Source organism: Telopea speciosissima, chromosome 6, assembly GCF_018873765.1.
Source record: "Telopea speciosissima isolate NSW1024214 ecotype Mountain lineage chromosome 6, Tspe_v1, whole genome shotgun sequence".
NCBI lineage: Eukaryota > Viridiplantae > Streptophyta > Magnoliopsida > Proteales > Proteaceae > Telopea > Telopea speciosissima.
In genome coordinates this window covers 68089075-68110263 of record NC_057921.1, presented here as the reverse complement: position 1 = coordinate 68110263, position 21189 = coordinate 68089075, and the positions used below count along the sequence as shown (strand labels likewise).

The window sequence follows — 21189 nt, the reverse complement described above, 5'->3', positions numbered from 1 at the left end:
CGGTCAACATTCTTAGTCAATTTATGCACCAGCCTTGCCAACCTCACCTTGAGGCTGCTCATCGTCTATTTAGGTATTTGAAGAGCAGCCTTGGCAACGGCATCTTCCTTCATGCTTCCCCATATCTCCGTTTGAGAGCATATTGTGACTCAGATTGGGCAAGTTGTCCAATGACTAGACGTTTCATGATTGGCTATTGCAACTTACTTGGTTCTAGTCGTATTTCTTGGTAGACTAAGACGCAATCTATTGTATCACGTTCATCTGCGGAGGCCAATATCGCGTTATGGTAGTAGTTACTTGTGAAATTACTTGGCTCTCTTATCTCCTACGTGACCTTGGCATGACCCTCCCACAGGGCATCCCTCTCTATTGTGACAACCAAGTGGCCCTACACATTGCAGCTAACCCAGTTTACCCTGAGCGCACCAAACACATCTAGATTGATTGTAATGTTGTTTGTGAAAAATTGCAACAGGGTCTGATCTGTACTACCAAGATTGCATCTAAAATTCAACTTGCAGATTTATTCACCAAATCCCTTGGATGAGTACAATTTCAGCATCTCAAGTCCAAGTTGGGCATTCAGGATTTTTATGCTCTACCTTGAGGGAGAGTGTTAGTTATATATTCTGGATGAGTTGGCATTGACTCATTCCATTCAATTCAAATAGTTTATATTGTTTTCACCAAAAAAAAAAGTGTTTATAGTGTGTTTCTTCGTGTATATATCTGTCAATCAATTTAGGATATAGATTAGGATAGGTAGGATTTGATTCTTTTATTTCCTTTCTTCTTATATATATCCTAAATTGTATCAATTTAGGATACAATTTTAGCATCTCAGGGTTCAAGTTGGGCATTCAGGATCTTCATGTTCCACCTTGAGGAGGAGTGTTAGCGATATATTCTGGATGAGTTGGCATTGACTCATTCCATTCAATTCAACATGTTTATATTGTGTTTCTTCTTGTATATATCTGTCAATCAATTTAGGATATAGATTTGTTGGGTCCTCCTCATTTATGAGGGCCCACCACCGCCCTTGACAAATGGGTTGGGCGGTGGTGTGTTGTGTAAAAAAAAGTCAAGACAAAAAAAACAAAAAAACAAAAAAACAAATAAATGAGGAGAAGAAAGAGAAGAGATTTAAAAAAGATAAAACAAAAGGGTCTTAGCCACTAAATGAAAGAAGAGAAAATGGGAAGGGGGGGGGGTGCCTCCCACCTATTTGCCTACTCGTCAACTATTCAAACATCATGTTGAACGTGAAAAATTCATCCTTGCCATTTCCTATAAATAGGGGATAAGGGCAAGGGTTTCTCGACACTTGAACAGATTGAACACACAAGTTCAAGAGCTATGAAGGTGAGAGTGTTTTTTGGAGTTATTGGGTTTAGTACAATCTCTTCAGTGGTTTGAGAGTGTGAGTTGAGAGAGGGTGTACAAGGGGTATCCGGCTTTGGATACAGGGTTGCGTTTGGTTTAAATCCAAGTGTTATTACTTGTACGATTATTGTCTCAGTTCTCTCATATTGAAGAAGTCCCAATTACACCCGTGGATGTAGGCATTGCTGAACCACGTAAACACTTATGTCTGTGAGTTTGTTTGCTTTTATCATTTTTATACATTCTTTGTACGCTCTCATTTTATGTTAACGTAGGTCCCACACGTGATCACTATTCACATGATACTATTCACAATTACTATTCACATATTGCCGTATTCTTCCAATTTTCTTTGCACACCGATGGAAAAGGATTTTCACATTTTTCCCAACAAGATTAGGATAGTTAGGATTTTATTTTTTTTATTTCCTTTCTTATGGAGTGATTGACTCCTTCCTTTGTATATTTATTCCTTTCATTCTTAATAGAAATCCAATTACACACAATATGAAACTTAACAAAGGGGAATTATAGAGGTAATAGATTAAGTCTTGAAATGTCCTCAGAGAAAAATTGGTCTTATGTTGAAGTAAAGGAAAGGATGCATACTGATCCACGTACCTGAAGAGATTACCCAATAGTACTGACTACTGACAACTTGGATGTACCTATCACTTAGAAGGGAACCGTGTCTTGGCAACACAGTCCTGCTGGGCAGCTCAGCGGTAGAGGATTCGAAACCCAACTATTGATCATTGGCACCTGCAACAGATTGGGTTTTGAATCTTGTGTTGAAGGTCTCAAGAGTTTCTTCAGAGAATTTTGGCGCTCTAGGGTTTCCTTTCCCTCGTATTTCTACGTCTCCTTCTTTGCCCTACCTCGGTTCCCCCCCCCCTCTCTACCTTTGTGTATCCCTTCCTGTCCCACCTGTCCGTCTGTGTATCCCTCCCCCCACCTCATCTCTCTACATCTCTATCATGCACCAATGCCTTCCGTCACCTCCATGGTAAGAGTAGAAAGCACTCGCCCCACCTGTGTACCTCAACGGCAAAGTCCCTTGAACTCCATTTGGATCCTCTACTGCCGAGCTGCTTGGCAGGACCGTGCTGCCAAGACACGGTGAGGCGTGCAATGACCACCTTAACCCCGCTTGGGCAAGGTGCTCGGGTAGGGGTAAGGTGGTCATTACACACCTCGCCGTGTCTTGATAACACGGTCCTGCCGGGCAGCTCGACAATAGAGGATCTGGATCCAAATCGCCCAGATTCCCTTGAAAAAAGGAAACCTAACTCTTTAGGAAACCTAAAAAGGCAAAAAATTTCCCCCCAAGATTAAACCCATTACGTAGAAGGATAACAATTTCCCTATGAGAGTTACACTGCAATAAGAGGCTATCCATAATCCATGTCTCTCTTGAAGCTCCTCAAAAGAACAAACTACCGAATATGCTTTGAAGGTTTTAAGAACAAAACCGGGGAGAAAAAATCTAAAGTTAACAAGTGCAATGTTGCTTTGAAGATTTTAAGAACTTGTGTGAACCATTGTCCACGACAAGCCTCAGTCCAGTGCACTCTCTCATGCAATTTCTTGGAGATATGGCAGCGGCGAAGATCCTCAAACCTCTAGAACGGTGAGCTAAAAAGAGCTCGGCTGATAATACCCGTGGCTTCAATGTAGCGATCCACACATCTTGAAATACAACTACTTTCACTCCCGCTCAGGCTTGTCCCTGGCTTTGTAATGCACTTATCAAAGCACTTCCCTCTGATTGTCTTGTATGCAATCACAAAAGGAAAACAGAATCAGCAAAATTACCACTTTAATATTGTTAATCCTAGTGATTAGGAGAGAAAAGAAAAGAAAAGAAAAATTAAGTAGAATAAAAAGAATTCAAAAACAGTCATCAAACAGTCGTAGTTTTGCTCCAAATATTGTTACCAAAAAAAAAAAAAAACAAAAAAGTATGGCTCCAAATATATATGCTGGTAATTTTTCCATGGAGACAGGTTGCTAACACCAATTTGTATGCCTTGTGTGTATTAATAATGTATTAAACGAAAAGATATAAAACAATTGAGCCTTATCCCAACAAAATGGGGTCAGCCACATGGATCCTTGCAAAGACAAAACAATAAGAATAATAGAAAAAAGAAAAAGAAAAGAGCACAATAGCATCAACAACAACTCATCAATAACCCACCTAAATGGGGTCGGCTACATGGATCTGAGCCCTCCAAACAGCTCTATTCAAAGTCATACTTGGGACAAGCCCTAAACTATACATATCTTTCCTTACTACTTCTCCTAGGGTCATTTTAGGCCAGCCCCTAGCTCTTTTAGCTCCTTCAATCAGAACCAAATCAATCTTCCATACTGGTGCATCCCAAGGCCTCTATTGAACATGGTCATTTAAGGTGACTTTCGTGGAGATTATCCTGAATCGGGGCAACTCCTAAGTCAACTCTAATCTGGTCATTCCTTAATTTATCCTTTCTAGTTTTGCCATACATCCATCTCAACATCCTTGTCTCTGCTACACTTAGTTTATCTATATGACACTGCTTAACTGCCCAACCTTCCACCCCATACATCATAGCTGGCTGTACGACTGTCCTATAGAATAAATAATAAATAAATAAATAACTTTGTCCTTTTGAACCTTTAGCTTCCTATAGGGTGGCCAGAAATATAAACATATAGATGAAATGGGTCAAAGAAGGGAAGCAAGAATGATGTAGGATTAAAGAAAGGGTATAGGCTGGGCATGCTGGCGCTGTGCCCAACCTGAGTCTGTTTCTCTCCCACCCCCTATGGAAATGAACCCCCTGTCCTCCCCTTCCCACCCTCTCCACTGGGCACAGCTGCAAGCTCCAGGAAAGCTAGCTGCATGCCCAACCCTCTTGCTTAAATGAAAATCATAGTCGAACAGAGTAACGGAAATATTAAGAATAGAAAAAATTGCTGGGTGCATGGTTACCAATATATGGCATTCGTCTCAGGTGACACTAAACCCTTATTATATAAAGATTGGAACAGGAGATGGAATCATCAGTATGCTTATCCGATCCAAGGACAGCATCTTCTGAGATCAATCTCATGGAGTCATATTCCTGTAGAAACAAGGCAGTAAGTAGAATTTGGGTTTTAGGTCAGCAGGGACAATCGAGTGCAGAGACAAAAGTAAAACATATAATGTTTTTTTTTTATGGTTTAAGTAAAACATATAATGTTATTCAGTTGTATTTGGTGACAACATAGAAACCAAATACACAAATAGTGCCCCTTACAGGAATGAGTAATCGGATAACTATTTCTCATAATAAACTTCTAGATGCTTGAGGGGTGTTAATAAGAATATCCTTTCTAATAAACTTCTAGATGCTGAAATTTGTACAAACTAGAGTCCATAAAAACTAGGAAATTAAAGTATCTGTAGTCCATTTCTACCTGTTTAACCTCTTCATATCCTGGATTCCTATAGCTTTATTTTGCCACTAGACCAATTCCATCTCGGCTGTAACTTGGCATGAAAGCATGGGACAAGGGGATCAAGCTGTACACAAACTTTGGGCTCATCTGACATGCCATGTGGCAGATATTTATGGGCCGACCAGATAAGCCTCTTCAGGTGGCCCAAGCAGATAAATTTTGTGCCGGGAAAAGGGGATATCACGCATGAAAGGGGAAATGAAGGCTGAAGTCAAATATTACATATATCAATGTCAGCACAAATTCTTTAGATAACAAAACCCAATAAAATTACATGTATCAATGTAAGCACAAATTCTTAGAACTGTAGAATCGTTTTCAGAAAGCTTTTTATTTCTCTCCTCCCATAAGCCTTAAACCACATCATACAACAACAACAACATCTCAGCCTTATCCCAACTAAATGGGGTCAGCTACATGGGTCCTTGCCCTCCAATCAGCTCTATTCGAGGTCATACTTGATACAAGGCCTAAGATATGCATGTCTTTCCACACCACTTCTCCTAGGGTCAGTTTAGGTATGCCCTTGGCTCTTTTAGTTCCTTCAATCAAAATCAAATCACTCCTCCGTACTGGAGCATCCAAAGGCCTTTTTTGAACATGGTTATGCCCAAGGTTTAAAGTATTGGTGTCGGGTATCGTATTGGAAGGGTGATTTTAAGAGACATATCGTATCGTATCGTACTGTATCGGGGATACATATCGTATGCTATAGATACGCATGGAAATGGTCAAGATATACATGGAAATGCAGTTTTGGAGGCAAAAGCAATATATAACATGTATAATGCATAAACACTAAAATGGAGAACAACGTAAAACGAGACGAGACTTTCATTGATTTGAGTACAAATCCTTGTAATGATCAAGTATGATGTATCAACAAACTTAGTTTTATCTAAATTTATCGATTTATAGCCAAAAAAAAAAAAAAAGAGATTAAAAACCATGATTTAAACACAAAGATCAAGTTTTTCTAAAACCTACATTTTTCTGTGAAATCTCTTTTTTCTATGAAATCTCCAACAACCTCTGATCTCAAAAACAAAATCATATTTCAATACTCACATGGGCCTTTCATGGTCGTATCGACGTGCATCGGTTGGTGTCGACCATATCGGTATGTATCAAGTTGTATTGCTCTGTATCGAGCCGTATCGGTCGATACATACTGATACGTATTGATACTCTCATAGAACATTTAACATACGTATCGTAAGTATCATACGTATCTATCCGTATTGGCCGATACTAACGATACCAATCGAGACATACTATTTCGCTAAAAAAAAGATATGTATCGGTATGTATCGTATCTGTATTGACTGATGCTGATATGTATCTGTATGTATCATATTGATATCGACCAATACCAACACGTATCGATCTGTATCGTATTAATTGATACTTTAAACAATGGTTATGCCACCTTAAATGATTTTCTCCTATCCTATCATGTATCAGAGCTACTCCCAAATCAGCTCTAATATGATCATTCATTATTTTATCCTTCCTAGTTTTGCTACACATCCTCATCTCCACTACACTGAGTTTATCTACATGATGCTTCTTAATTGCCCAACATTCCGTACCAGACATCATAGTCGGTCGTATGACTGTCCAATTAAATTTTCCTTTAAAAGTTTTAAAGGAATGCATCAATCATACAATACTTTGGATGCACCTCGCCACTTCATCCATCCTATTTTGATTCTCCGTGAAACATCATTCTCTATATCACCTTCTTTATTTATGCTTGAGCCCAAATACCAAAAATAACCACTTTGCAAATCTCTGACTCATCAATTTTCACCACCTCATTATCCATTCTAGTGTAACTAATGTTACACACTATACACTTCGTCTTCATTCTACTTATCTTAAAAAATTTTAGTTCCAAGGCAGATCTCCATAACTCCAACTTAGCGTTAATCCCTTTTTGTTTTTTGTTTGTTTCATCCACCAAAACAATATCATTAGCAAAAAGCATACATCAAGGAACCTCATCTTGAATGTCTCTGGTTAAATCATTCATGATAAGCGCAAACAAATCATGGTTTAAAGCTGATCCTTGATGTAACCCAGTTGTAATTGGGAATTCAAAATCAAGCGACACCAACAAGGTGACCAAGGCGCCTGGACGCCTAGGTGACGCCTTGACAACTATGGGCTGATGTAGGTCAAAACATGAAGAAGAAAAGACCAAAACACTATTCACGTGAACAGTGTCAAAGCCCCATATTTGCCTTGGTGGGAATATTACTAGGAGATTCTGTGGGGCCCAAGACCAGATTACATGAAGACTTGATTAGAAGATTCAATTTTTCCTATGCGTGGGGGCAGTTTTGTCAATTCTTCTTAAGTTCTTTTAAGTTCTCAGCTGGGCCCATGGAATTGATTTTAAAGGTGGGGATCACAAGATATTAGAATCGGCTGCAGCATCTTGAAGACTTCTAGAATACTTGAAGATTCAATATTAGTTTTATTTTGGTTTTAAGTAACTTAGCCAAGTTAGAATTTCTATTTCAGCCACTTTCAATTTCAGTTTTATTACTTGTAATGCAAGTCTCAGCCTTATAAGAGACCTGCTATTTTATCTCTTTCTATTTTTTGACTCATCCTTCGAGTCTATTTATTTGTACTGCCCATAGAGGCATCCCCATGATTGATGAAGTTGAATGAATGTTGCTTTTATGTAAAAAATGTGTCCTGGTCAGAGGATGAAGGGCTGAGAGAGCCGAAACCCTATCCCCCCCCCCCTCCTTCTATCTTCTTTTTTCTTTCTTCTTCATTGTGTCCTTCACCCCCAATCGAGCTACACCTCTGCTGCTACTTTGTGACTGCGATTGTGTGCTGCTGCTACAACTGTGAGGACCCAGAAGATAATTATATCAACGGATGAAGTTGCTGTAGCTGTTCAGAGGCAAGGAATCCACTTTCTCATACCTGTGGCTGCACAAACTTCCTTGTTTCTGCTGCTGAAATCGAAGGCCCTAACCTCAGCACCCTTTCTTCCAACCAGGGTGAGATTTCAGGGATTGTTTCAGACCCCCAGGCCCTCAAGAGGTCCACTCGATTGTGCTTGGCTTCCCCAACTACTGGCCAGATTGCTCTCTGCACTAACCTTCTATTTCCGAGTCCTCTACATATCCCAGCCTTGGTCATCAGAACTGGATGAATTTTGGAGCATAGAACCTGTTCAACATCACCACCACCCCAAGTTTGGTGACATTCTGCCGGCTGGTTTGGTTCTTATTCTCTTAGTTACTAATTCTGATTTGTTGCTATTTTGATGTTCTGCTGCAACTTGACATTGATCCTACTGTAGAGTTGTAGGCTTGGAAATTCTTTTTTTCAGCTTCCAGGTTTTTTTGTAATTCAAATCATTGAGAAATACCCTTATTTGCTTGGCTCTTGTCTTTGTTGGGTGACGGAGTTAACAAAGCTAACAAAACACAGGAGAACTCATCGCAACCAACAGGTCTATTGCCCATCTTTCAAACTGCATTTGGTAAGGCAATGCACTTATAATTTGTAAAGGCTTTGACAAGCAGACTCCAAGGACTGCAGGCCCTGCACTCACTGGTAAGCCAAATCAAGTGCCAAGGGCCTTGTTGAATTGCTCCATGTTAACTCATCTATCCATTCATACCATGTTTTTCTCTGTCCACTAGATGTAGACACAATCTAACTATTGAGGATTCAGCATTTTTTACATATTATGCGTGATAACCCATCCCTAGTCCCAGCCTTCGTATCTAGTCGGATGGGGTTGAATTGTCATAGCTCCAACTGTTTGAGACTGGTCTTTTTAGCTCCATAAAGTTTGACTCTTAATCTTGGTTAATTTGATTTCGCGATTGAAGCTGTCTCACCACAGTTACTGTCAAAACACTAAACTTCTCCAAAATCTAAGAGGCTCTAGTCATGGCAATTATCTTGCTCCCGCAAGCTTGAGACTTCAACTTTGAACATCACTGTTGCGATTGGACTTGTTTGTGCAATCATGAAAAAAAAAAACTGAAATAGGCTATGATACTAGATTGACACAGAACTACACACAACTGGGTAGCGATTTGGTTGCTGCAAAAACAGCACCAACTATAAACCAACCAAAGTAGTTTGATTCTTTGAGAAAATTATACACGGTAGGGATGGTTAGGTTGCGAATGTAATAATAACACAAACCTCCAAACATGAACCAAAACCCCACTAAAATGCCCCCAAAAAAAAAAAAAAAAACTTGCTATGATACGGGTTAAATTCCAATGGTAACAACAATTAGGGCAAACAAATATTGATTGTAAGTCTCATTAAAAGGGGCCATGTGTGAAGGTAACAATTGAATAATGGGTAAGAACAGTAAAAAGGAAACGAACTCCATAACTTTGTATGCTGCATTCATCCCTGATGCGTTGTAGACTGGACAGTATTGAATTATCCAATACACAATAACGAATTTAAGGGGAAAGAAGGGGGGGGGGGGGAGAAGAAGAAGAAGAAGAAGAAAAGGAAAAACTGTTTTAATATATCAATAAAGTTTCAAACATCAAAATCTAAGTCTTATAGTCGATAGAACACGGAGTAGAAGTGGGGATAGGCGTGAAATCGCAAACACAGTCCCGTATGATTATGTGGAGACTGTATGTAAGCCTCAGTGCCGTTTAAAAGATTCATAGTAAAGAGAGGGAAATTCATGCATCTCATGGTTACCTCAAGGAACTCCTCCGCATGAGCCTGAGCAAGCTGAACCTTCAACTGGCCCATGAAAGCCTCTGTTGATGGTTGAGATGACGACCCGCTCGAAGGGGATGAAAATGCATCCATCTTTGCCCTCTCTCTCTCTCTCTCTCTCTCTCTCTCTTGAGTCCTGAGTCCTGAATCCTGCCGTGGCCGCCAAATGAAAATCAAAATGCCAATTCTGTACCCTAATTCCTTTGGAGGATATAATAATCTTTGGATCGTGGGCTGTTGGGCCTTTCGGCCCTTGGGTGGTGCGAGTTGGGGTCTTGGACTAATTAGAAACCACCTTTCTTGCATACCCGATTAAAGCCCACTAAGGCAACGAGTGAACCAGCTGGCTGGCTACTGCCTTTGTACCTCAGCATCATAAAAAAACTAAAAGGGGGGGGGGGGGGAGAAAAACTGGGTACATCGAAGGCTGTCAGTGAACACTATTGAAGGGAAGGTAATAATTCTTCAGATATGGTTTTTGATATACATAAAAATGTACATGTACATGTGGCGGGATAATAGACAAATTCCTACATCTCAAAGATGGCCTAGTGGGTCTCATATCATTAATACGCCTGAGATATTAATGATATCTAATCTCTTCCAACGTGAGTCAGGACGACTGACCTAACTCAGCACCACCATCCACTCACCTAGTTCGTAGCATAAACCGATCCGAAGTATAAAAGGAACAGTACCTAACAAAGGTAGGTATTCACATTTATTACTCTAACCGTATTTCACTCTTATTTGCCTATTGCTCGGTTTAGACTTAATATCGGAGTTACCACGAATTAACCTCAGGTTCATCCAATAATTCCCTATATCTTTTACGAGGCATCCACCTTAGCAAATCCAAAAACAAGCGACAACAGATTGACACCGTCTGTGAAAACGGCAAGAGTATTTGTGACATAACCCACGAAGACCAAAGATGGTAATCACTCGAGCTTCTCATCAGACAACATCAAAAGATCCACATGATCAACATGAAACCTCCCAGGAATAAGATCAACATCTTATCACCAATAGTGCCACTCGAATTTCTCCAATCATCCAGGCTTCAACTCCTGCGGCACTTCCACACAATACCAGTCGTGGGGAAAAAAGCTGAGGACACACATCTTAATTAGAAGATAATCGAGATAAACAAATCAATTTTGCAATTCTCGAGCGTTCCTCAAGACCCTCAAGGCACTGTAACTCAGTCACAGTTCGAGCTCCTTCAACAACAAGTTCTAACCTTGACCATGGTTGTTCATCAGAATACTCAAGTGGTCGCATAAGCACAAGCTCAAGTTCAAACTCAGCCACGCCTCGTTAGCCCAAAACAAACCACCAGCATTCATAGCAAATCCTCTTCTATGGATTCTGGACACAATCCATGAGGACGAGCTCAAGAAAAAGCTTCATCTGGCGCGACATTATTAAATTCCAAGAAACCCTCGGAGAAATCAAACATTAACCAAATTACAACAGATAACTTTAACAAACATGTTAAGGAATTATAGGACCAAAGGCGAAAAATGGTTCAAGTACAAGCTGAAGTCGAGAAGCCTATCTTCTCCGGTAAAACGGCGTTATCTGATGATATCTCAGCTTTTCCATTCCTCAATGGATTCAAGATGCCAGTTCTTGAATACTATGACGGAACTACGGACCCCGTTCAGCATTTGGAGGGATTCAACTCTCTCATGGCATATTGCGGAGCTTCTAATCCCATCATGTGTCGGGCATTTCCAACAACCCTTCGCGGAGTAGCAATGACATGGTTCACGAGACTCCCGCCCAAGTCAATCCATGTTTTTAGGGAACTCAGCATAGCTTTTGCCACTACTTTTACAAGTAGCCATAGCCACAAGAGAACTTCAATCAGTCTTACCCCTCTGACACAAAAGCCTGATGAATCTCTCCATGATTTCATCTCTCGCTTCAATTACATGAAGTTAGAGATTGACGATCTAGATCCCTAGGTTGCTAAAGCTGCGCTTATAGCCAAGATCGTTGATATAGATCTTAGTTTTTCCCTGTGCAAAAAACTTCTAGAAGACTTAAATCATCAGCTTCTGATACATTGTGAAAAGTACATGAATGCCATAGAAACCATGGATGCCAAAAAGGAGAATGCACAAGAAAAATCTAACAGGAAACGGCCGGATTGTGAATATCATGAACATTGAAAGGATGACAAGAAGAAACAATGTCCTGACAAGCGTCGCACCTCTAGCCTACTGAAAGTATTTGACCGATATACTCCTCTCACCCACAATTGCTCCCAGATCCTTATGCAAATCCAAAATGAGAAATTTGTCAAATGGTCTCCCAAGATGGGTAATCATCTAGGTCGACATAATTCTAATAAATTCTGCAGATTCCACAATGGTAATGTTCATGATACCGATGTAGAAATATCAAGAGCGAAATTGAAAGCCTTATCCAAGAGGCTACCTCAACCGTTACGTCGACACCCGACGTGATCCTCAAAATGATAATGATCGCGGGAACCAAAGAGCACCGATTAATCAAAGGAGAACCAAGGGATCCGATTGCCGCGATGATCGACCTTCCACCAAGGAGTATATGGATAATGATCAGAGACGGGACCATTCCCTCGGCAAAGGGCGATCCAGCAGACAACCAACTCCCCGCACCGATAGCTGGTGCAAGTTCCTCCTCTTCAAATAAAGCCAAAGCCTTTGCTCGAGGCTTCCATACGATGGAAGTTTTCAAACAAAAAGACTAAGGTAGGTCCAGTCATTTAATTCTCAGCCCGACCTAGGGCTGGGTTGGGCTTGGGTTGAGCTAAGAGGACTCAGGGTTGGGCTAGGGTTTTAAAAAACCCAGCCCAACCCGACCCTGTTTTACCCCTAATTCATAGGAATGCTTAAGATATATGAAATTAGTCTTTTCAAGCATACCATAGATGTTGTAGGCAAGCTTCACATCTTCTATTATTGGAAGTTCCTATTGGCCATCTCAGCAATACCCTACATCAATTGGAATGTTTCTATTATGAAAAGTACGGGTTCGGTTACGGAGATACACTTTCCTAATTGGAACAAGATTTTAATTATGGAAACCTTGGTTCATATAGTTTCTTATTTTAAGTAGTTCTTATTATGGAAGCATAGAATCTTCTACAGAATTATTTCCTATTGGATGATGATCTATACTATGAAGGTTTAAATCTGGAAATTCCAACAGTGCATGAAACTTGTCTTGCTTCAAGCTTCGGTCTCTGTTCAGAAGACATTGGAAAGTATAAGCAGAAGTTTCTATTGGTCTAATGGAGTTAATAATCAAGTTCCTACTATATCTTGGAACACTATTTGCATGCCTAGGTGAGTGGGTGGACTCAATATTAAACTTTCTTCTCCTATGAACACTGCCCTTCTCACCAAGAAGGGTTGGGAACTGCTTACATCAGCCTCATCACAATGGGTGCAACTCATGAAGAAAAAAGTACTTCCCTTCAACCAGTTTCTTCCATGCCAAATGCCCCAATTCGTCTTCATGGGGGTGGAAGTCTGTTTACCCTAGCAGAGATCTTCTCGTTAAAGGTACATTTTTCCAAGTTGGTAACGGTTGCTCTATTAATCCCTGGTTGGACTATTGGATTCCTCATCACCCCCCCTCTATTGCCCCCTTCCCCTTCTCCCTACTGCTCCGTTCTCTATAGACTTCTTCATAAACCAGTTTGATAGATCCTGGAATAGAGATTTAATTTTCCAGTGGTGGCCACCCGACATAGCATTATTCATTCTCTCTAGTCCTTTATCTATTTTTCCTTTGGAAGATAAGCTGGTTTGGCTTGGTATTTCCACTGGCACCTTCACAGTTGCTTCTGCATACCTTTTAGCAATTCAGGAAAGCCTGAACCCCCCAAATCCCATATGGCTTAAACTTTGGCATCTCCCCACAGCTCCTAAAATTCAACATCTGCTCTGGAAAACCCTTCATCTGAAACTCCCTCTGCCAGATCTCTTGAACCAGCATGGATTTAACATGAATCCTTTGTGTGCTTTATGTCAAGAACACGCCCAATCTGCAAACCATCTGTTCTTCGACTGTCCTCTCATCAAAGGAATTTGGCAACAAACATGGCTTATCTCCTTATTCTCATCTCAAGATATTGGAACAGGAATTAGAGCGGCAGCAAATCTCCCCAAGGATGCTAGCAGGGAGGACAAGTTGAAGGCATCTCTTTTCTGCAGTATCATCTGGTTTATTTGGAACAGCTACTGGGACCTTATTTTTAGATAGATGACTTTCAATCCTCGGCACATCATTCTGTGAGCCATTGCTCATTCAAGGGAACACATGCAACTTTCCAGGCCTAAAGGTAGACGAGACACTCGATGGGTTAGTTGGATTCCTCCCCAATATCCATTTGTCAAGTTCAACGTCGATGGATCTAGTCAGGGTAACCCAGGTCCTGCAGGCATTGGGGGTGTTTGTAGATCCGAGACTAGTGCCATAATTTGCGGGTTTTCTCAAGGTATTGGTTTCTCCTCTGCTTTGGTAGCTGAAGCCTTAGCTATTCGCCGAGCGATGCAACTTGCTGTTGAAATGGGGCATTTATATCTTATCATAGAAAGTGATAATCTCCTGCACACCCACATTCTATCTGGTGTCTCCTCTTTTATTCCTTGGCGAGTCAAGCATATTGTGGAAGATTGCAGAGCTCTTAGTTCTTATTTTTTGGATATTTCCTTTGTGCACTCTCTTAGGGAGGCTAACGCTACGGCGGATACCTTAGCTTCGTTGGGAGCTTCCTCTCAACAGAACTTGTACTGGCAGGGTCCTCCTCCTCCTTGTATTTTTCTTTCCTTGTTTGCTGGTTCATCTGGGATTGTTTTCTAGCGTTAATACATTTCTTTACCAAAAAAAAAAATCAAACTTGTCGATTGAGTAATCTCTATTTAAAAGAAGATTGGCATTCCATATTCATCATTGGAGATCTATATTCATATTCATATTCCAATCCTATCATTAGAAGGTTTAATTTTTTGAAGGCATAAAGGATGATCAAAGCTAGTATTGAAGAATATCTTCAATACTCTATTATCAGCAAGTGTTTGACTTGGAGGTACCACATCCAAGTAGCCAAGCAGGGCAGGAACCTTAGTTTACGGTTTTGGGAGTGCATAGGGAATTGAATAATCTATAAAGGAGGAACACTCACACACTTGCTTAACATATAGACTACACATTCCCAATGTTGTCTTATTTTTGGAATATTACCATCTCACCGATTCGGGATGAAATTTATGAAGGCAGCCCTCATTGAGATGATTTGGAGGTGAGAGAAGACCATGAGAGGACGATTTAGGTTGAAGGCCATTAATCTCACAGATTCTTCAACAGTCCAATTTCTTCTTTAGATCGTTATTTATATTTGGTATTATTTTGTGCCAAGGAACCCAGTATGTTAAAGGGGTTACCTTGGGTTAGCTAGTGTACCTTCTTTTGTTAACCCGAACTTATTTGGGACCCGGGCTGGCCCCTAGGATTTTATTACGATCAAACCCAATGAATAAAGAATAAAGGGGGGGGGGGACATTCCCGCCTTACCCCAATCCGTGAATTTACAAATATCCCTCAAAAACTCAGTAAAGCAGCTCACCCCTATACAAAAACCCCAACAAAGAGGACTACCTATTTCTCAAAACTGGGAAGCCAAGCGCATCCTCCCTTATGATTCGACGCAACTCCTGAGGTATATGCAAGTCACCATGAAATTCCAAGTCCGACTTTGAAGTACAAGCTAAAGTCGCTAAAAAATCTGTCGCTCTGTTCCCCTCACGGTACGTAAAGGATATCATCGGTCTAAGGGAATCCATTAGCATTACGATGTCTTGGAACCAGTACCAACCTTCCCAAAGCCCACACTTCCTTCTTGTGGTGCTTAACATGGTTACTGCCGAATCCGATTTGACATAAAAATCTATGAAGCCCAACTTAGCACACAAATTTAAGCCATTTCTTAACGCCCGAATTTCAGCCAAAGAGTTGGTGCATGTCCCGTAAAAATTAGCAAATGCGGCAATTATATCCCCCTGAGTGTTCCTAATAATCCCTCCTCCCCCCCTATGCCAGGATTACCTTTACACACACCGTCCAGATTGAGCATAACTAAGGAGAAGGGGGCGGCACCAGTAAGCTGGGATTGGAAGCTTGTTGATAATAGGGGGTGGGGATTGTAAAAGAATTGAAGTAACAGAGATTCTTTGAAAGTGGGAGGTTTTTTAGAATTGGGTGCATATGGAATCTCCTTGATTCAACGTCTAATTACCTCAATGATACTGCTGGCAGGACGAGATCGCTTTCCATGGCTGCGATTATTGCGTTCTTTCCATAATTCCCAAATGATAAATGAGGGGAGTAAACCAATGATCCTGCCACCAAGGTTAGCGAATTTGGCGTGCCTGTGCCAGAAAAAAATTCTACTTCTCACCCCTTGCCCAAGCACCATCTCCATGTCACACAAGGAAGAGAAAAAACTCCAAACCTTCCAGGCCATTCCACCTGCAATCAAACAGTGATAAGCTGATTCCCTTCTTGTCTGTCCACAGTACATGCATTTCGATGCAAGGGGGATTCCCATCTTCATTATAGCATCATCAGTAGGGACCCCCCCACATAACACCTACCAAGTAAAGAAGCCTATCTTGGTGGGAATCGAACGGTTCCAGCACCATTTGGTGAAAGAAACCTTTGGGGAAGGGGTTTTAACTTTGTTCCAAACTGATTTGGCAGTCAACAAACCATCGCTCGCCGGAGTCCACACCAACCAATCCTCCTTATCAGAGAGAGCAAACTTGCCTGCTGTCAAGCTGTCCCTGACCGGGTTGGAATCAATCTTTGCCAAAATCTCTTAGTTCCATTCCCCCGCCGTGTTAAGCACCTCCTTGATGGTAAGATTTAAGTCAAGGTGGATCGCTCCATCTACATAATCCACTAGGGCATCCCATCCTAACCAGTTATCCAGCCAAAAACTAATATTACCTCTTTCAATAAGCCACCTAGATTTGGCAATAAAAGTTTCTTTGTGCATTAAAGTTCTCCTCCACGAGATCGTCCCTGTCCTCCTCCCCCCTACAAGAGTGAAATGCTTGTTCTTGAGTAATTTAGCTTTAAAGAAAGCACTCCATAATGAGTTACAAGACCAAATCCTCCATAGGCCTTTTAGGCGCAACACCAGGCCCATCTCTTCCAACCTGCGGATTCCCAAGTCGCCCTCATCGATCGGTTTACAGGCCTTCTCCCAACCTACCCAATGGTGTCGTTTCCCCCACTCCGAGTTACCCCACAAGAAATTAGCACAAATGCTATTAAAGTGTTTTATTACCGTCTTGGGTAAGTCCAAAGTTGGCATGAGGTGGATTGGCATCGAGGAGAGCACATGCTTGAGTAAGATCAATCTCCCACCTGCAGACAACAACTTCCCTTTCCAACCAGCAACCCTTTGTCGCATTTTTGCTAGGAAAGCATCAAAGAAACTAACACGCAGCCGCCCTGTGAATAAAGGAGCACCAAGGTATAGAATGGGGAGTTTCTTCCTTGAGAAGCCTATAACCACTTCCACCATACGCTGTCGGTGATCCTCCACTTTCTCACTCATAACAAAGCAACTCTTATCTTTGTTCACCAGCTGCCCCGAGAAGCCCTCGTATCTCACAATGAACCCCATTATTTGTTTTAAAGATGACTTCAGGCCCTTCGAGAATATAATAGTGTCATCAGCGAATAAGCTATGTGTAGACGCTGAATTTTGTTACCCCCCGACGATGATGACAACAGGACACGGACAGACATCGGTATCTCTCTCAAGAATGACTCTTGTCCCTACATCTGAACCAAATCACCCTAACATCTCTAAAATGACTTATCAGACCCTTTTACTAAACTTTTTTACTAAATGACTTATCCGACCCTTTTACTAAACGCTAAAGGAAAAGTGGTATTGCGCCCCCACGGTGCCGTGGGCTCCTTCCCACAGCACCGTGGGGATATGTACTTGATTTCTACGGCGCCATGAAGGGGTGTGACATTAGCCTGTTGACGTCACCCACGGCACCGTGAAAAAGTCCCCCACGGCACCGTGGAGGGCTTATCCGGCCAAGGGTGAGGGTCTCCCCTCCCTATAAATAGAAGGGTCCCCCTCCCTCATTTCTCAAGCTTTTCTTGGGTAAGGAGACCCTCCAAGGCTTGTTTTGCCCCCTTTTCACCCTCTTTTCCTCCGTTTTTCTCTCATGAGTATGTGAGTGAGTGGAGTTCTTCGACATGGGTAGATCCTTCGATTATCCATCCAAACATAGAGCGATTCTGCTCTTGGGTATTGTTATCCCGTCAGTGTACGGATAACGAAAAACCCCCTTCATAGCCGTTATTCTGTCTGTATACAGATAACAAGAATCCCTTATATAGCCATTACTCTGCCCGAAGTTTGAGTAGCGAAACCCATCTCATATAGTCCTTACTCTGTCTGACAAGAGAGAGACAAGCCGATCGTCCGTCTCCACCTGAGCCATGGGACATCACATATTTTGCCCTCTGTGCGCTTTCATTTCTCCTTCCCTCTCATTATTTTTGGCATATTATAGACAATTAAAGTAACTCATTTTAGTGTACATAGTAAATGATATTTCTTTCTTTGTCATGATTAGTGCATTATAACTTACCCTTACATGTTAGTATAGGATATATTATTAAGGGAGAATATTCGAAAACCAGCATCTAGTAGAAAAATCGGTTTATCCGAGCGAGATGGGTGCCTAACACCTTCCCACCCTCGTAACCTGACTACTTACCCTGAATCTCTGACTAGACCATATGGAATCACGTAACCCTTTTCGCTAACCCCGGATGGGGCTACACCCATTGGGTCCTAGGCCCTAACCCTAGGTGGTGACTCCATTTCTTTATAAAGCATGATCCCAATCCCCATGATGATATATCGAAACGATACACCGTTATTCATCGAAGCCAATCCTTGTCGCCAAGAGGCTGAGGAACCCTCGTCCCGAGGACCACGGTACTTACACTATGAGAGATTCCTGGGCATCCCCATGGGAGTTGAAAAAATTTTGCTCTACCTTCAACAAAAAGAGTTCTTAATCCCCTGCTTAAGACCTCCTCCGCAATGATAAAAAGCGAGGGGGACAAGGGATTGCCTTGTTGCACCCCCCTCGTGGATTTGAAGAACCCTGAAGGACCATTATCGAGAATCACCGAGAACCAGCAGTTTTCCACCGTCTTCATGATCAACTTAATCCAGTCCTCTGCAAAACCAAACTTCCTCAGGACTTGGGTCAGAAAATCCCATTCTAAATAGTCATATGCCTTGGCCATATCCAATTTCATAATCACATTGCCACCACGGGTATCCCTGTTAATGTCCTGAACGACCTCTTGCACCAAAGCCATGTTGTCATGAATATTCCTGCCCTGTATGAAAGCACTTTGTTCCTCCGATATAATAGAAGGGAGTAAGCATGCCAGTGTTATAGAAATAATTTTAGAAATTATTTTGTAAGAGAAATTGCACAAGCTAATGGGGTGAAAATCAGACATTACCTCTGGATTGTCCTTTTTGGGTATAAGGACCAAGTTAGCAGAAGTGTAGCATCACGGCAGGTAGCCACTTGCAAAGAAGTCTTTCATCGCCTCCCAAACATCGTTGCCAATGATCTCCCAGTAGGCCGTCTAAAAGTAGCCTGTGAATCCATCAAGGCCTGGGGCACTATCCGCAGAGAGCCCAAAAACCGCCTTCTTAACCTCTTCCAAGGAAGGAGACACCAATAGAAATCTGTTATCGTCTTCAGAAATATCCTGCAGCAGACTTTCATCATGCTGGTTGCCTTGAGACTTGAAAATCTCAGAGAAAAATCTAACAGCTTCATTAGCAATACCCGCTTCATTTGTCACCCACTCTCCATTGCCATTTTTAATTTTAGAGAGACGCTGCTTTCTTCTTCGCACATTAACCATGGTGTGGAAGAATTTAGTGTTTCTTTCTCCCTCATGAAGCCAACACACCTTGGATTTTTGTAGCCAAAAGATTTCTTCCTGCAGTAAAACATCATTCAGGGCCTTCCTCTCTTTACTCAGCTCCCCTCTAGTGGTGTTGGACGGGTTCTGATCAAACTGCAGCTAGTGTACCTTGTATTAGTTAAGTTCATTTTATTGTGTTCAATCTCAATCATAGGATTAGATGAGGCTAGAGATTTAGGGTTTTCTTGTTCGATTGATCAACTCCGTGATGAATTCTATTGTTCTTGATTCTCCCGATCCGCAGCTTTGACAAAGCTACTCCAATAGATGTGCCAAAATAATCATGATTTGAGGTATTGGTACTTTTTTTTTTGATAGTTGAGGTATTGGTGTCGGTATCGAATCGTCCGTATCGTTATTACTAGCCACCGATCCCGATACCTGATTGATCTCGTATCGGTGGAATGGTTCAAACCAAGGGTGAAATCATTAAAAAAAAAAAAAAATCCAATTTTTTGGGATACCCAAGGGCAAAATTGTTCGATTTTCCCTAATCCATATCAATATCGTAACGATTTTCGAAATAGTCAATACCCGATCCAATATCGTGTACTAAATCTATGAAAGTAGTATTAAACATTATAAATGGTTTTATAATACAACCACACATGACATATGATCGAAGTGTGATAGCTAAACCATTTTTTCATATTTTCCACAAAAAAAAAAAAATTAATAATATGTAAATTTTATTCTTAAACATTTGAAGTGTGAAAATATTTCATGGAAATCACAAAATTTGCAGGTTTCTCTAAAATTAGTCAAATAAAAAAGTTGTTAAATATGTCCTTAAAGTTCTAGAAAACAACAACACATAGGGAAGGATTAAAGATTCACAAAGAAGCCATAGGAATATGTTGTAGTTCGCTCGACCAGAAAAATGAACATAGACCCTAATTTAGAGAGAGAGAGAGAGAGAGAGAGAGAAGAGAGAGAAAGAGAGAGTTTCAACAAAAAAAAAAAAAAAAAAAGACAGAGACCTTAGATGAGAGAGCAAGAATACTCTCTAATTACTAACACTAAAGGGAAGGGGTGTTGCACGTACGGTTTCAAGAATCAACATCGGTCGATCTTGTTTCCAGTTGATCTGACTCATCCACTAATCCTTGCAAGGTTCTAAATCTTGGGTTTCGACCTGACTGAACTGAGATATGGTTGAAACCTGAAACTTTTTCCCAGCCATTCGAGACTATAATTTGAGGTCTAGAAATGATTTTTTAGTTTTGATTGTTTGTGTACAACCTATTTTTGACAATCTAAATACAATGCATAAACTATTATCACAAAAAAAAAAAAAAAAAACACACAAAATGATAATTGTGATTATTGATTCAAGTTTATTAGTGTACGCTGAAGGATATACTAAATATAATATTACAAATACTTAGTTCACATAAAGTTAAAGTACAGGAACACTGAAAAATACATGACATTCAAATAAAAATAAAGTTACTTAACAGTCAAAACTTGCTTAATTCCATACAAAATTTCTTGGTGGGTCTAATCCATGAGCAGCGTACC

General features: G+C 40.9%; 1 protein-coding gene across 1 annotated transcript; it reads right to left on the bottom strand.

Annotated features, from left to right (window-relative positions):
* Positions 1-2864: 2864 nt before the first annotated feature.
* Positions 2865-9736, bottom strand: LOC122664058 (mitochondrial import inner membrane translocase subunit Tim13-like). Its single transcript, XM_043859746.1, has 2 exons — positions 9592-9736; positions 2865-3161 (listed from the first exon to the last, which is right to left on the bottom strand). Exons 1-2 carry the CDS (start codon positions 9703-9705, stop codon positions 3012-3014), a joined length of 264 nt encoding a protein of 87 aa, XP_043715681.1. The 5' UTR covers positions 9706-9736; the 3' UTR covers positions 2865-3011.
* Between the last annotated feature and the right edge of the window lie 11453 nt (positions 9737-21189).